The following is a 16,111-nucleotide window of genomic DNA, read 5'->3' as shown; positions in this document are numbered from 1 at the left end:
TCCACACTCGGCCAGGGACCCCCATTCACGCCCTCCACACTCGGCCAGGGACCCCCATTCACGCCCTCCACACTCGGCCAGGGACCCCCATTCACACCTTCCACACTTGGCCAGGGTCCCCATGCCCAGACCCTGGCACTGGGCCCAGTTGACTCAGGGTTGAAGAAGGGGCTGAGAGGCTGCCCAAGAAACTCTAAGAGGGTTTGTTGTGGTCCTTGGACAGAGGAGCCTGGTGACTGGGCACTGACCAGAGCTGCCACTGTCTCCCAGCAGGCCACAGTCATCTGTGCTGAGACTGCCTGAGAGCCCAGCACCTTTTACAAGGAAGCCCCAGTCCAGGTCTGTCACCAGGGCGGGCACGTGATGTGCTGTCAGTACCCAGTGGACTACCCCCAGGAGGACAGGGATGGGCCCTGGAAGCTGCCCAGTGTGGTGGACACCATGTCCCTGCTACAGTGGGGAGGGGAGGACCACAGAGCAGGTCACCCAGCAAAACCAGGGCAGCCGGAGCCAGCTTGCTCTGGTCCTCTCTGGCCCTTGGGCACCGTGAAGGGCATCACTAGGGGTTGAGTGTGGAACCAGAGGCACCAGGAGGTAAATGCTTGTGCTGGTTGGCAGTGCCATTCTGTCTCTGTGGGGTGGCCATGCCATGTGGTAGGAAGGGGCAGCCTGGCCGCTGATTGGCCACGGAGGTTTCTTGCCCGTGGTTCTTGGGGACGGCAGTGCTGCGTGTCCTTGGCCTGAGCTCACATCTCCTGTGGTGATCTGCCTGAGGTCCTTGTGGCTGACCCTGAGGGCCCCAGGAGGCCCAAGCTGCCAGCCCTCAAAGCATCCTGGCCATCTGGCAGGGACGACACCAACCTCTCAACATACTCAAACGTGGTTCGTCCCATCCTGAGCCCAGATTCTTGGGGAGTGGACCCCACTGGGCCGTGGACTGAGTAACCCATTGGAACCAGAGGGCCCAGCAGACACTGACCGTGCGGCCCTGGACAGGCCATGGAGGACACACAATCCCTGCTCTAGAGCAGCGTGGGATCAGCCAGTCTTCACTCAGAACTGCCCCCAATGCCCAGGAAGCCTGCCCACCCAGCCGCTGTCACCCGTAGTGCATCCTGCCCAGAAAGGCAGGGAGAACACTCGTCCAGCAGGTCTGGGACCAACATCTGTATCTGGGTGCCAGGTCAAGGCCAGGGACCTGGAAGCTAAGAGTACAACCACAGCAGATAGAGGCCAGCTGCGGGGTCAGGTCAGGGCTGCAGTGCCCCAACTGGTCTCAAATTGCATAAGCCCTTGCCCTGCTCCTGCAGACTTTGTGTCCTGCCCTTCAGTCACCCCACCCCCTGCTCCATGAGATGACAGCTGGAGATTTGTCAGGGAGCACACAGCAAGCTAGTGCTGTTACCAGTCCATCCACAGCGGGCATCACCAATCCACCGCCGCACCTGTCTGTCCGTGGCAGGCATCACCAATCCACCGCCGCACCTGTCTGTCCGTGGCAGGCATCACCAATCCACTACAGAAGACAACGTTCATTTTTCATAATAGTTGTTATGGGCTGTCGAGTCAACTATGACTAACAGTGATTCCATGAACAATGGCTCTGAACCTCGCCTCGTCTGAGCCAGCTTTACCATCTCTGGCAGCTGACCCTATTACCATAGTCAGTGTGTCAGTCCATCTCATCCAGGATCTGACCCTCTACCTTTCCAAGCATGAAGTCCTTCTCCAAAGACCAGTTCCTCCTGGCAACATGCCCAAGTGTGAGATGGAGCTTAAAAATTCTTGCCTCCAAGGAGCAACCTGGTTTTACCTTCTCTGGGACAGACCTGTTTGTTCTCTTGACAGTCCATGTTATGTTCAATACTCTTCTCCAGCACCACAGCTCAAAGGCATCGATTCGTCTGTCATCTTTAGTCATGTCCAGCTCTCAGATGCAGAGCAAGCAATTGAGAAGACCATGGCCTGGATCAGGACCACCTTAGTCTTTAGACTGACCTCGTTGCTCTTCAACACTCTAGAGAGGTTCCTGACGCAGACTTTCCTGATGCAGTTCGTCTTTAGATTTCCTGACTGACTTCTGGTGCCAACAGTGTTAATTGTGGATCTGAGCAAGAAGAAATTAATTGTTAACAACTTCAATCTTTTCTCCTTCTATCATGATAGTGCCAGTTGGCCCAATGGTGAGCATCTTTGGGTTCTTTTAATATTGAAGGCTACAGTCCTTGACTTTCTTCAGCAAATACTTCAAGTCCTCCTCAGTTTCAGCAACCAAAGTTGTGTCATCTGCATAACACAGGTAACTGATGAGTCTTCCTTCAGTGTTGATGCCATATTCCTCCTCATAAAGTCCAGCCTCCCAAATGACCTGTTCCGCATATAGATTGAAAAGGAATGGAGACAGGACACATCCCTGATGCACTCTTCTTGATTTTGAACTATTCAGAGTTCCCTTGCTTTGTCTAGACAACAGCTTCCTGGTGTAGGTATGGGTTTCGCATGAGCACAATTAACTCTTCTGGGATTCCCGTTTTTTTCTGTGTTAGACACAATTTGCTGTTATCCACAGTCAAATGCCTCTGCGTAGTTGATAACACAAAAATCGACACCCTTCTGGCACTCTGCTGTCACCCAAGTTCTATCTGACCTTGGCAGTGATATCCCTAATACCGCAGCCTCTTCTAAACCCAGCTTGTATTTCTGGCAGTTCTCTGTTGATGTACTGTTCCAGTCATTTTTTTATGATCTTCAGTACGATTTTGCTTGCGTGTGGTATTAGTGATACTGTTTGATAATTCCCACACTCTGTTGGACCACCTTTTTGAGGGATGGAAATAGACATTAACCTCTTCCCAGCAGTTGGACAGCTAGCTGTCCTCCAGATTTCCTGGCACAACCTGGTGGAACACATCCAGGGCTGCATCTGTTTGTTGAAATATGTCTCTTGGTATTCCATCAATTCCTGGGGCCTTATTTTTTTTTTCCAGTTCCTTCAGAGCATCCAGAACTTCCTCCTTGACTGTCACTGGCTCTGGGTCATGTGCTTCTTCCAGAAATGGCTCTGTGGCAGCCACTTCTTTTTAGCACAGTGACTCCGCATACTCCTTCCACCTTCTCTTGATGTTTCCTGGATGATTAACTGTCTTGTCCACAGCATCTTTCAATATTGCAGCTCGAGGCCTGACTTGTTTGGTGGCATCCAGCTAGTGTGGGCTCATAGCAGCCTCACGTGCCACCCAGCAGCGCGCTGGTGGAGCCTGCACTGTCCCCGCAGTCGGCTGTGCTCGAGCCCCTCGTCGAAGTCGCTGTGTCCTTCTCACGGCTGGCCGGCCTCTTCTTCAGTGATCCTCCACTCTACCAGCATGACGGCTTTCTGTCATCCTACGGAAGATGAAGTCACGCCATCCCTTCCTTTAAGGGACATTCTGGACGTATCTCTGAGACAGCTTCAGTCCTCCGTGGGGGGTCCACACTGTGCTCAGTCCTCCCCACCAGCACCGTGGTCCGAAGGTTCCTCCCACCAGCACCGTGGTCCGAAGGTTCCTCCCCACCAGCACCGTGGTCCGAAGGTTCCTCCCCACCAGCACCGTGGTCCGAAGGTTCCTCCCACCAGCACCGTGGTCCGAAGGTGTCCATTCTTTTGTCTTCCTTCTTTGTTGCTCATCTGCACACGTATATGAGGGAGTGAGGTGCGTCTTTATCATCAGAGTAACACCGCGCTCGTTAGCACCTTGGTAATTTTGTGTGTGCCAGGTTTTATGCAATCGGTGTATACTTTGCTGTACATAGTTTTTATTATGATTAGGGTGAAAATTTGTAGAGAAAACAGTTTTCCATCCAGCCATTCATGCCACTTGTTTTATAATGTTGATGGCAGAAGTCACCCTGTGACCACACCCTTCTGAACCTCGCTTCCATCATTCCTTCTGCTCTGCACTTTGCTGCCTTCTGTGCTTTTGACCTTGACCCCCCTGGTGTGATTGGTTTGTCTGCTGGTGACTGCGTGTCAGGTCACAGGAGCTTGTTCTAGGCTTGCAGGGTGGCTGGGGGCCATCGCCTCCGACTTCCACCCGGCTCTGTCAGACCTGTCGGGCTGGCGTGTTTGTGGGTTTTGGTTTTGTTTCATAACTTGATCCATTCTGTCCAGGCCCTTCTGCTCTTGTCATCTTGAGGTGGTCAGTGGTGGCAGCTGGCACCGTGTAGTCCTTCTGGTCTCAGAATTAAACAAGTTGAGGTTCATTAGTGTAATGTTTCTTCTTCCTTCTTTGTTCTAAACAGGGAGAGACCACTAGCTGCCCCTTAGATGGCCACTTCCAAGAGCCAGCTGCGACTCTGCACAGTGGGGTGTGGAACAGTGTGTCTGTGCTGGTTGACCCTGAACCTCAGAGGCTCTGGAGTCCTTCAGCGAGAGGTTTTGTGTCTGGGGCCCGTGTCACGCTGGTTGACCCTGAACCTCAGAGTCCTTCACCGATGTGTTTTTCAGCCGATTTCCCCAATGCAACGTCATTTGGTTTCTTTTTTAACATTTTTATTCATTCATTGTTGCACATTTTGTCCCCGCCCCCCTCCACCCGCTCCCCCAGCAAATCCTCTCTGCAGAGCACCCACGTTTGTGATTGCTGTCACACCTGTGCCACCTGATCGATCATACATCCCTGTCAGACTTCCTCCTCTCGTCTGTCCAATGCAGCGTTCATTGTTTGTCCTTTTGTGACAGGGATACTTCACATAGCATATATGTCCTCCAGGGTCACCCATGTTGTGCGGGGTGTGTATGTGTGTGTGTGTGTGTGGGCACGCGCGCACACACTCGCAGTCAAATCAGATGCAACTGGCACAGGAGGAGTTTGCCCCTCCTTCTCTGGTGGATTCGAACTGCATGTATTCGGGATTGCAGCACACCTTCTTGTAACTGAGCCACCAGCACTCCCTTGGTGTGTAATGTTTTATGAGTTTCTTATTTTTTCAGTGCTGCATGGTATCCCATTGTATGAACGTATCATAGTTTTCCTATCCATTCATTTGTTGATGGGCATTTGGGTTTTTTCCATCTCTTTGCTATTATAAATAATTCAGCAGCAAACACGGGTTTATTACATCTGTTTGAGTCAAAGCTCTGGTTTCTTTAGGGTATATTTCCAGGAGTGCTATTGCTGAGTAAATGATATGTCTATTTCCAACTCTTGAGAAAACGCCATGCCTTCCATAGTGTTTGCACCATTTCACACTCCCACCAGCAGTGAATAAGCCTCCCAATCTCTCCACAGCCTCACCAGCATCTGTTGTTTGCTGCCCTGGTGACCTTTGCTGTTGTTGCTGGGCTGCGATGTCTCACAGTAGGTTTTCTTTCTTGACAGCTGCTTCCATGGCGCTCATTGTGGTTTCAAGTGAAGCGGCATGCTAGCTAACGTCTGTCTTCTCTCTGCCTGTCATGCTGTTTATTGGTCCAGTTGTGAGTTTCGTCTGTTTGTTGTGTTGTGATTGTACTGGCTGCAGTCAGTAACTTCATCACTAAGTCCGTCAGGTTCTCTCCAGTGTCTGTACACAACGTGTCTGCACCAAGTTGTTGCTGTTATGTGCTGTCCCGTGTCTGACGCTGCAGCCGGTGGTCCGAGGCTCCCTGTTTAACCATATTAATAAAGCACTAATGAACAATTATGTCACTCCGAGGACAAAATGACCCACGTCCTGGGGGGAGACGCCTCGTCTCACCTTCTCTTACATACATGTGGAAGCTGAGCAATGAAGGCAGGGAGGATACTGCCCATCTTTCTCCAACAGAGCAGTTGGTGATACAAACGTCTGCCTGTGAATTGACAGCACTAGGCCGCCAGAGCTCCCTGGTTTGACGAGTTCTTCACAAATCTTGAAGGCACATTCTTCTTCAAATAATCTGACTTCTTCCATGATTTGCTCAGCATACAGAATGAATACATTTGGTGGAAGGGTCCATTCCGATGCACACCTTCCTTGGTTTTAAATCATGCTGTATTTCGTCCATCCGTTCCGAGGACTGCTTCTTAATCCATGGACAGCTGCGTTACGAGTACAGCTAGGGAATTCCCGTTCTCATAGCTTCATGACTTGCTGTCCGCATCGTCGAATGTCCTCGCCTCAAGGGGCAGGTGGGCGTCTCCCTGCAGCTTGCTGTGAAAGATCCATCCGCAGGGACACCTTCGTTCCATGGCCTCTGAATCGCTTTGAATTCCTGGCAGTTCTTTTTTGATGCACTGCTCTGGTCGTTTTTAAAATACTCGTCAGCAGGGTTTTACTTGCATTTGATATTAACATGCAATGCTTTCCTCCTCTGGACCCCTTGTTTGGAATGGGTGGGGATTCCTTCAGGCAGGTGGCCCCGTGCCTGTCTTCCAGGCCTGCATCCGGTTGTGAGAACATCTCACCCGGTGTTCATTGATTCCTGGAGGCCGTTTTCACCACTGCCTTCAGCGCAGCTCGGATCCTTCCAGTACCTCTGGGTCTTGACCACATGCTCCTTCTCTTGTCTTGGTGCAGTGACTCCATTTATTCCATCTTCTTTCGATGCGTCCTGTATCATTTAAGATTTTGCTTCCAGATTCCATCTGAATGTTGTAACTCAAGGGTGAATTTGTTCTTCGGTTCTTCCCGTTCACTCTCCTTGTCCTCACAAATCTCACTGGCCTCCCATGTGGCTGTCATCAGCAGAGCAGCAGCCTCTGGAGATGTCCACGTCCAGGCCCCAGAACCAGAGATGCTCTCACCGTATTTGGATGGCAAAGGGACGTGGCAGGTGGGAGGAGTTAAGACTCGGAGTCGGGGTGGGCTGCCAGACGATCACATGAGGTGCCTCATGAGTGGGAGACCGAGAGTCAGAGAAACAAGACGCACTGCAGCCTTGGGCGGAGGGGCCACGAGCCGAGGGAAGCTGGCCGCCCCCGAGCTACTGTCCAGCTGGCTGCTGTGACCCTCGGCGCCCTGAGGTCCCGGACTGCACCATGCAAGTCACATGGTCTCACCAGCTGCCTTTTTGAGGTCTCCTGCACTTTCTTCCTGGCCTCGGTCTGGAAGTTCTGCTAAAACTGCCCAGCATCGCATCAGCCCGCAAGCCTCCACAGCAGTGTGTGGGGCAGGGCACCGGGCAGGAATCGGACCTGGGTCTCCTGCATGGGCTTCCACTGCTGGTTCTTGTCGCGTGCAGCACCCTGGACACTGAAAGAGGCAGGAGTGGCCCTGGATGCAGCTGGGTTATGACCACAAGCTGTGCACATTGGTCTCTTCACGCAGCTGCGAGTGAGAGCTGACTCACAGCTGACCCTTCGGGACGATCCCCGCAGCTGCGAGCCGCTCGGAAGGAGGCAGCCCCACTCTTTCTTTGGTTCTGCTGCTGGATTTGAACCCCCAGAGAGGCCGCCTTGGGGTTAACAGTGCAGCTCCCTGTGCTCTGTGGGCATCAGCTTGTGTTTAAGTCAGCGAGGTTGTGGTCCTCTGTTACAGGAGCCCCAGGGAGCCGAGACGATGGGCACCCGTGGGCACAGCAGACGCACACGCCTTGTGTGTGTCCTGCACACGGCATGCTCCACTGTCCATGGACCTTGTGTAACACAAGTGGCAGCCAGGTCACTGGGGCAGGTGGCAGCACCTCTGAGTGATGACCCAGGGCCCGAGGCCCTTCTCTCTGCAGAGCCCAGGCCCGGCCAGTGTGTCTGGGGGCACACACACACAGCACATATGTGCACGCCTGGGGTCCCAGCCTGTGTGTGGGTACACACACACAACACACGTGTGTACATGTCTGGAGTCGCAGCTGGTGTGTCTAGGGGCACACACACACAGCACATATGTGCACGCCTGGGGTCCCAGCCTGTGTGTGGGTACACACACACAACACACGTGTGTACATGTCTGGAGTCGCAGCTGGTGTGTCTAGGGGCACACACACACAGCACACATGTGCACACCCGGGGTCCCGGTCTGTGTGTCTGGGGTCGCACACACACAGCACACGTGTGCACGCCCGGGTCCTGACCGGCCCCTGAGGACCCCTCTCCCACAGAGGGAGCGAGAGAACGGCTCAAACCTGGCCTTCATGTTCCGCTTGCCGTTCGCCGCAGGCCGCGTCTTCAGCATCAGTATGTTGGACACGCTGCTCTATCAGGTCAGCCGGCTGAGCCCCAACTCCCGTCCCCCCTCAGAGCGGCCCTGGGTCCCAGCAGCGGGGCAGTGAGAGGGTGGACCTACGAGCAGCTGGGGTCTTCTTCCCGTGAAGAAGCTCACCCGGATCCTGCTCCCATGGCCTTCTGGGTTCTGGGCTCCTAATGGCAAGGTTGGCGGTTTGAGTCCAGGTAGTCTGCTTCCGTGACAGCTGGCGGCCCCAGAGCCTGCTGGGCAGCTCCGCTCTGACCTCTGGGTTACAGGACTGGAATGCACTGGTCAGCGGGGGTGGGTTTGGTGAGCTTGTGCCCAGTGGCACCTGGATGCCAGATAGGTGTCTGTGGAGCTGTCCCAGCTGGACTCAGACTGGACCAGCGAGGCCCTTGCCCGAGTGCAGGCTGTCCAGGGAAGGGGCCAGACATCCCTGTGACCTGTGACCTGTGACCCCGCCAGTCCTTCGTCAAGGACTACATGATCAGCATCACACGTCTGCTCCTGGGCCTGGACACCACGCCAGGGTCCGGTTACCTGTGTGCCGTGAGTGCCCGGGGTGGGCGCCGGCCGCTGGGGAGGGCAACACCGTGGCTTGTGCAGCTCATGGCACCCCCGCCCCCCAGATGAAGATCTCGGAGGAGGACCTCTGGATCCGCACCTACGGCCGCCTCTTCCAGAAGCTGTGCTCCTCCAGCGCCGAGATCCCCATTGGCATCTACCGCACGGAGTGCCACGTGTTTGCCCCCTCAGAGGTGCGGCCTGAGTCTCCCCGTCACCCCACAGCTTCCCGTAGACCCACCCCACAGCTCCCCATAGAACCCCATCACCCCACAGCTCCCCACAGACCCACCCGCACCCCACAGCTCCCCACAGACCCACCCCCACCCCACAGCTCCCCACAGACCCACCCCCACCCCACAGCTCCCCACAGACCCCACCCCACCCCCACAGCTCCTCCTAGAATCCCTGCCATCCCACAGCTCCAATTAGACCTACCACCATCCCCATAGACCTCACTGCCCCATCGCCGCCCACAGCCCCTGCTTCTCCCCATAGACCCACCACCACTCCTCAAAGACCCCCACCACCCCACCACTGCTCCAAATAGACCCTCTGCTGGCCCTCACAGCTCCCCATAGACCTCCTACCACTCCCACAGTCCCCTGCTGCTCCCCATTGGCCCCAACGGCCCTCAGCGCCCTCCTGTACCCCATAGCTCACGCCCCACAGCCTCCTTGTCATGCCACCCCACTTGTGGTCTGGGTTTAGAGCTCACTTGCCCCCTGTATTTCTCTTGGGTTTGGGGAGGGTGTGGGGAAGCCTGGGCCTGTTAGCTGGTCAGCGTGGGGAGAGGACAGTGCAGACTGCCCACATCCTGGCACTCACACGCTCCTTCTTCTTACAGCCCCACGACTTCAGGGCTCAGGTGAGTGGCCTCTCTATGCCCAGACCACCTTCAGTCTGCTCAGAGTTCAACCTCTGAACATAAACTCAGGCCAGAGACTGCCCTCCAGCCCTCCTCACTCCGGGTTCTGGGCTCACGGGAGGGTGCTGGGGGGGCCTTCCACTGTGGCTCAGAGGACACGTGATAGTGAGAACATCTGGGCAGCAGGTGACCCGGCTCAGAGGGAAGTGGGGCTGCACACCCCTTTGGTCTGGCTCATGTTCCCAGAGTGGGGGTCCCTGTGTGCTCCCAGAGTGGGGGTCCCTGCATGCTCCCAGAGTGGGGGTCCCTGTGTGCTCCCAGAGTGGGGGTCCCTGTGTGCTCCCAGAGTGGGGCTCCCTGCATGTTCCCAGGAGTGGGAGGTCTCTGCATGCTCCCGGGGATGGGGATCCCTGCGTGCTCCCAGAGTGGGGGTCCCTGCGTGCTTCAGTGCATCCCCATTTCCCTGAGTTTTTCCTGGACCTCTGAGACCCAGTGGCGCATGGGGGTGGCGTTGTCACCCCAGGCTGTAGAGGAGGAAACTGAGGCATGTGAAGGCAGGCACTGAACCTCAGCTAACAGCCCTGAGAGGTGGAAGGGTCCCCTTCGGCCACCTGGCGAGTCCTGCAGGCCAGGCGGGCCTCATGAACTTGTGTCCAGCTGAGGTGGGTGGTGAGGACGGGGGGTGTGCGTCCCAGTTCCTCATTCACCCGCCACGGCCAGTCTCAGATCTCAGTGAACATGGAAGACTGTGAAGACACACGGGAGGTGCGAGGGCCCTGGGCGGCCAAGGCCAGCGGCGGAGGCAGTATCCACGGGCGCCAGATGACCAGTGACCCGGCAGAGGCCATGCCGCTGCGACGGAAGAGCCTGCAGTGGGCACGCCGACTCAGCCGCCGGGGCCCCAAGCCAGCGAGCAGGGCGGCGGCGGCGGCCGAGTGGATGGGGCAGCAGCGGCTGAGCCTGTACCGGCGCTCCGAGCGGCAGGAGCTGTCCGAGCTGGTGAAGAACCGCATGAAGCACCTGGGGCTGCCCACCACTGGCTACGGTGAGGGTCACAGCCACTCCTGGACAGCCCGGGTCGGGAGTGGACAGAGTTCACAGCAGTGCAGTCAGGAGGGGCACCCAGGCCCCTGGACCTGCAGGCCAGGCACTGGACGGGCACCAGGATGTGCCCCAGCCCCCAGGCCTCCCTGTCCACCGCACCCTCCTCAGCTGTATGTCGTCTGCCCACCCTGCTCAGGGCAGCTCCCTCTGCGTGCCTGGTGGGGAGCACTCAGGATCCCCTAAAACTCCAGAGTAGGGCTCACCCAGGATCCAGCTTCAATGTCCCCACCTGTAAATCACAAAGGGCCGGCTAGCCCCCCAAAACGAGACTGTGGAGTGAGGCCCTGACTCCCAGAAAGATAAGGAGACAGGACAGATGGACGCTCAACCTCCTGCAGCCTGGGTGGGGAGGGGTCTGGAGATCCCACAGGGCGCGGGTCCAGCCTGCTGTCCACTGTCCACCTTTCTGTGGACTTTCATTCCAGGATGCCCCTCAGCCTCGAGGCTCTAGGACACTCTCCCCTAAACACAAGCATCTGCACTCTGTCCTGTCTGTGGCCTGGGTACAGCTGGAGAGAGCTCCTCCTGTGCACCTCACTTTCTGAAGATGCTGTCGGGGGGCCTGGCCAGGGTTCCCACTCAGCTGTCCCGCAGCCTTCGTCTTCCTCCTGCCCTGCCCCACCCCCTCAGACCTTCGTCGTCATGCGTCTCTGGGCTGTTTGATCCACATGAGGGGAGAATGACATGGCGGCGGGGGGGGCCCAGCAGCTCCTTGGGGGCCCCAGAGGGAACGCCAATAAGGAGCTTTAGAGGCCGGGGTTTGGCAGCACGGTGACATGTGGGTGTGTCCCCAGCACTCTTCACAACCTCGATCATGTGAACAGTTGTGGCTGGTGACCTCCCCACACCCCATAATTTTTGGGGTGCTGGCTGCCAAGGCCACAAGAGCGAGCATTACCAGCTCAGTGTCTAACGAGGTGCTTGTCCACTGCCGGATCGGGCCTGCACTCCTGCGGCCGCAGCCCCGCCACCCAGCTTGTCTTCCCCAGGCCTGCTGTCCCAAGCTGGACGCCTCGCGCCGCCGCCACGCCGCTTGCTGACCTCTCTCTCTCTCTCTCTGTCCATGTCTGTGCTCTGTTCTGTAGAGGACGTAGCAAATTTAACAGCCAGTGATGTCATGAATCGGGTAAACCTGGGATACCTACAAGGTAATTCTTGCCCTGGAGTCGAGGCCGACTCTGGACCCGCCTGAGGGGCACGCTGTCCGCTCCCCAGGGCCCCCGTGCCCGGCCAGCAGGCAAGCGGACAGGAGTGGTGATGAGGCCAGGGTGCAGCCAGGCTCCTGGTCACCCAGGACCAAGCTCGGCCAGTGCATGTGCACCTGGGGTGCCATCGCAGGGACCCTGCTCCCTCCTCCTCAAGGTCCGATGCTGGCCTGGCCTGAGAAGACCATGGTCTCAGCTGGGGGCCAGGTGAGGGCTGGGGCCGCTGGCTCCCAGGATGCATTGCTGTTTGAGGAGCAGTGTGTTGTCTGAGAATTGCCCTGCTGGGCCCGGTCACCCGGCCCTGGCCCTCAGATCTCGGGCAGTCGTAGAGATGTGTCCTCAACCCCTGCCTCTGCTCCCGATTCGGTGTGGTAGTTTAAGGTCTGCCTGGAGGTGCATCAGGCCCTGGGAGGGTGTCATGTGGACAGAACGAGGTGGTCACAGCAGCCGCCATCGCCAGAGGTGCTTCCTCCTCGTGCACCCCACAGTCAGCCACACCCCAGCGTGTCTGGGTGCGCGGGGCAACCTGTACCCCCTTTCCTGCAAAGAGGTTCTCTAAGCTCCAGCCTCACCTGGGGCTCTTGGTGTTCTGATGGGGTCCAGGCTTCAGTTTCCAACTCCTGGGACGCCTTCCTTTCGTCAGGTGTTGAAGGGAGCATGGAGCCTGTACCCCATGCAGAGCGATCTGGAGACCAGGGAGCCCTTCTGGGCCCCAGAGTTCATGGTCAAGGACAGATCCCTGGGACAGGTGGCCCAGGTCTGGACAGGAAGCTGCAGTCTGTGGTCCTGAGAGACCACACCCCGACAGAAGCCCCGCCCCATGGACCCTGGAGTAGTGGCTGGAGCCTGGAGGGGTCAGCAGGAAGTGTCATCAGCGCCCCTCCTGCGTTTCTGTCCGTTCTGCATCAGGACAGCCGCGGAGCTGTTCTTGCTCTGTTGTGCTCTGCCCAGCGGGGGCGCGACCCTGCACAGCCCACACCAAGCGCCGCCGGGGAGGGGGGACGGGACTCGGCATGGCCGCACATTATCTTGACCAAAATCAGTGTCACCGTGGGTGGAGAATGAGCCTGCATGCTTGAACTGTGGGCTGTGTGACCAGGGCCCAAGCTGCATGGCCCACACCCTGCTCTGCATGGCTGGGGACCTGAACGTGCAAGGGCTCACACCCAGCATGATGTGGGGGGAAGCTTCAGTAAGCCAGCACCCCCGTCCCCTCCCAATGCCCCTCCCAGCACCCACATCCCCTCCCAGTGCTCCTCCCAGCACCCACATGCCCTCCCAGCACCCACGTCCCCTCCCAAGTGCCCGTGTCCCCTCCCAGTGCCCCTCCCAGCACCTACATCCCCTCCCAGTGCCCATGTCCCCTCACAGCACCCATGTCCACCCAGCACCCGTGTCCCCCCAGCGCCTGCATCCTCCCCCAATGCCTGCATCCCCCCACTGCCCATGTCACCTCCCAGCACCTGTGTCCCCCCAGCACCAACGTCCACTCCCAGTGCTTGCGTCCCCCCAAGCTCCTGAGTCCCCCAGCTCCCGCGTCCTCCTCCAGTGCCTGTGTCCCTCCCAGCACCTGCATCCCCTCCCAGTGCCTGTGTCCTCCAGCCTCCTTCCTTCCGTGTCCACCCTGCTGAGCCCTGGCACCCTGAGGCTCACAGGAGGGATAGGGGTGCACTGACTTGGGCACTCCCTCAGTGCCCCGTGCTCCATGTTCAGGGCACGAACACAGCCCACCCCACACGCGTGACATTGTGAGACGTTCAGGGCCGTGGACACTGAAAGGACAGTGAGTCCGCACATAGTGGGGGAGAGGGAGAGCCGGCCACCTGCAGACCACGGGATGCCCATAGTCTTAGCGTGCGGCATGGCCGTGTCCACCGCCCAGGAGGAGCGGGCTCAGCCAGCACAGAGCGTGTCCACCCTCTCCACACTCCCCCGTCTGTGCTCTCGGCAGCATGTCTGCCCCAAGGGGCCTGGGGGCACCATGCCTGGCCAGCACTGTGAGGAGGGGCAGGGGGGCAGGTGTGGGCAGAGGCGCTGGGGTGCGCCTGCCCTGGAGGACGAGGCCCACACCCCTTGCTGGTGTCAGACCTGTGAGTGTCCGTCAATGCCGCTGTTCTGGGGACATGAGCCCCCATGACACACCCCATGACCCCACTCTACCTCTCAGGCCCTGTGGCTTCTGGCATCCCAGTGCCCTGAGGCCTGGCTCCGTCCAGTGTGCCCTCAGCTGGTCTCAGAAAATGCCCTGGTCAACCAGGGAGACAGGCAGGGACCCCAGGGGCCAGCCAGCAGGGGAGGGGAATGGTGGAGGACAAAGAAGGGCGAGTGAGCCGCAGCACTGGGCACACCAGGTCTGCCTGGCCGCTGAGGACACGTGTCCCTGACCCTGACTGCAGCCATCTAGCACCGGGGCCCTGTGAGCCCCTCACCCCACCAACCCCACTACCACCACGCATGGCCTGCCCCGGGAAGCACATGCTAGCCTTGGCCTGGATGGGGTTACCCGCACAGCACCCACACAGTCCCAGCTTATGGCCACAGAGTCCACAGAAGAGACAGGACATTGGCCTCAGGTTTCAGGAAAGGAGCAAAGATGCCATCGCACGGGACTGGCACTCAGGGTCTGGGGTGGGTAGAGCAGCAGGGGGTGCTGTCTCGTGCCCAGACCACAGGTGAGCCCTGAGGACGCACCACAGAGCAGGCCCCAGCCCGGAACTGCCCGGCAGCCCCCACCCCGCTTGCCCACCTCCCTGGAAGCATGCCACGTGCACGTGCCAATCTGCGCCCATTCTGAATACAGAACCAGATTTGCCTCTGAACTCGAGAGCTCAGAGGGATACCCTGCTTCACTGTTCCCCTTCTCGGGTGGCCACTGCTGTTCACTCCCAAAGGAGAGGACAGTATGGAAAAGGGGAGCAACCTGAAGCATGTACCCCAGCCATGCCTGCATCTGGGGCCTCCCAGCGTGGGGCTGTGTGTGGGGTGTCTGGGTGGCCCTGCCCCCTCTTCCTGTCTGCATATGGGCGCCTGGACCCTCAGTGAGCTGTCACATGTACCCAGACTGGTGGTGGGGGAGCAGGTGTTGAAGTCAAGGAAGTTAAGATGAACATCAGGGACACGTGTCCACCAGGGAGGGGAGGGACAGGTGTCCACAGGGAGGGCAGGGACAGGGGGACAGGTGGATGGGCAGGTGCCCATCAAGAGAGCAGGCCCTGACTGGGTGTGCTGGGGGGCTGCACCGTGCTATGGGCAGTAAAGGCATGGAGATTGCAAACTGGGGGACCTGCCTCAGGCCACACGTCTGCAGGGCCTGGTGAGGCTGGTGACCCCCCGCTGCTCTGTCTCTTTTCCAGATGAGATGAATGACCAGCAGAACACGCTGTCCTATGTCCTCATCAACCCACCACCGGACACAAGGCTGGAGCCCAACGACATTGTGTAAGTGGCCGCTGGTGGGAAATGACCAGCCCGACCAAGCACCGTGGCCAGACGCCAGGTGGCCTGCAGGTCCCCCTCTTCCCCACAGGTACCTCATCCGCTCTGACCCCCTGGCCCACGTGGCCAGCAGTACCCAGAGTCGGAAGAGCAGCTGCAGCCACAAGCTGGCGTCCTGCAATCCCGAGACTCGTGACGAGACGCAGCTGTGAGCGGTCAGCTCACTGGGGACCCTGTCCAGACGACTGGAGGTGCACGGATGCCAGTGCTGGTGACCCTGACTGCCCGCTGCTGCTCCCGGGCCTGAGCCGAGTCAGGGCCCACAGGTGGGGGCTCACTGCCCGGGCTGGTGGACACCCGGGGCGTTTTTAACCTGTTTTTACAATCTCTCCAACCCGTATCTCTACACGTACCGCAACTCGTGACCCATCCTGACCTGCGCCCCTCACACAGCCTCCGGGGGCATCTGGGAGGGACAAGGCAGGAAGCAGAGGGGGCAGAGGTCAGGCTGACCAGAGGCACTGCAGCCCAGAAGCACAGTGGGGGTCTGCATGAAGACCACCCCCACCCCCGGGTCAGAGCTCAGGAGAGGGGCGTGGGGGCAGAGCACCCACAAGACTCTGGGTCCTGGGTGCCAGTTGTGAGTCTGGTCCGTCTGCACTCACTGCCTAAGGGGATCTGGAGACATCACCCCAGGTTGCCCTGAGCCCTGTGGAAGGACGTGGGGAGAAAGCAGGCCTCACTGGGCACAGGGGCAGTCGCCCTGCTGGACTGACTCAGTGACACAGCAGAGGGCAGTAGCCCTTCGAAGCACAAC

General features: G+C 58.4%; 1 protein-coding gene across 2 annotated transcripts in view; it reads left to right on the top strand.

Moving 5' to 3' along the window:
• The window catches only part of KCNT1 (potassium channel, subfamily T, member 1), an 84,691-nt gene extending 69,185 nt beyond the window's left edge, over window positions 1–15,506 (top strand). Inside the window, exons 24-31 of one of the 2 annotated variants that reach the window (XM_006900581.1) lie at window positions 8,033–8,134; window positions 8,584–8,667; window positions 8,748–8,876; window positions 9,530–9,550; window positions 10,271–10,595; window positions 11,740–11,802; window positions 15,213–15,297; window positions 15,386–15,506. In XM_006900581.1, coding sequence (XP_006900643.1) covers window positions 8,033–8,134; window positions 8,584–8,667; window positions 8,748–8,876; window positions 9,530–9,550; window positions 10,271–10,595; window positions 11,740–11,802; window positions 15,213–15,297; window positions 15,386–15,506 — 930 coding nt within the window. The remainder of the gene's footprint in view (window positions 1–8,032; window positions 8,135–8,583; window positions 8,668–8,747; window positions 8,877–9,529; window positions 9,551–10,270; window positions 10,596–11,739; window positions 11,803–15,212; window positions 15,298–15,385) is intronic. The other variant, XM_006900580.1, reaches the window with a different exon arrangement.
• The last annotated feature ends 605 nt before the right edge of the window (window positions 15,507–16,111 follow it).

The sequence above is a fragment of the Elephantulus edwardii genome, unplaced genomic scaffold (genome assembly GCF_000299155.1).
Source record: "Elephantulus edwardii isolate Elephantulus edwardi_28Jun2011 unplaced genomic scaffold, EleEdw1.0 scaffold00289, whole genome shotgun sequence".
Classification (NCBI taxonomy): Eukaryota; Metazoa; Chordata; class Mammalia; order Macroscelidea; family Macroscelididae; genus Elephantulus; species Elephantulus edwardii.
This window is presented reverse-complemented; position numbering and strand designations above follow the sequence as displayed.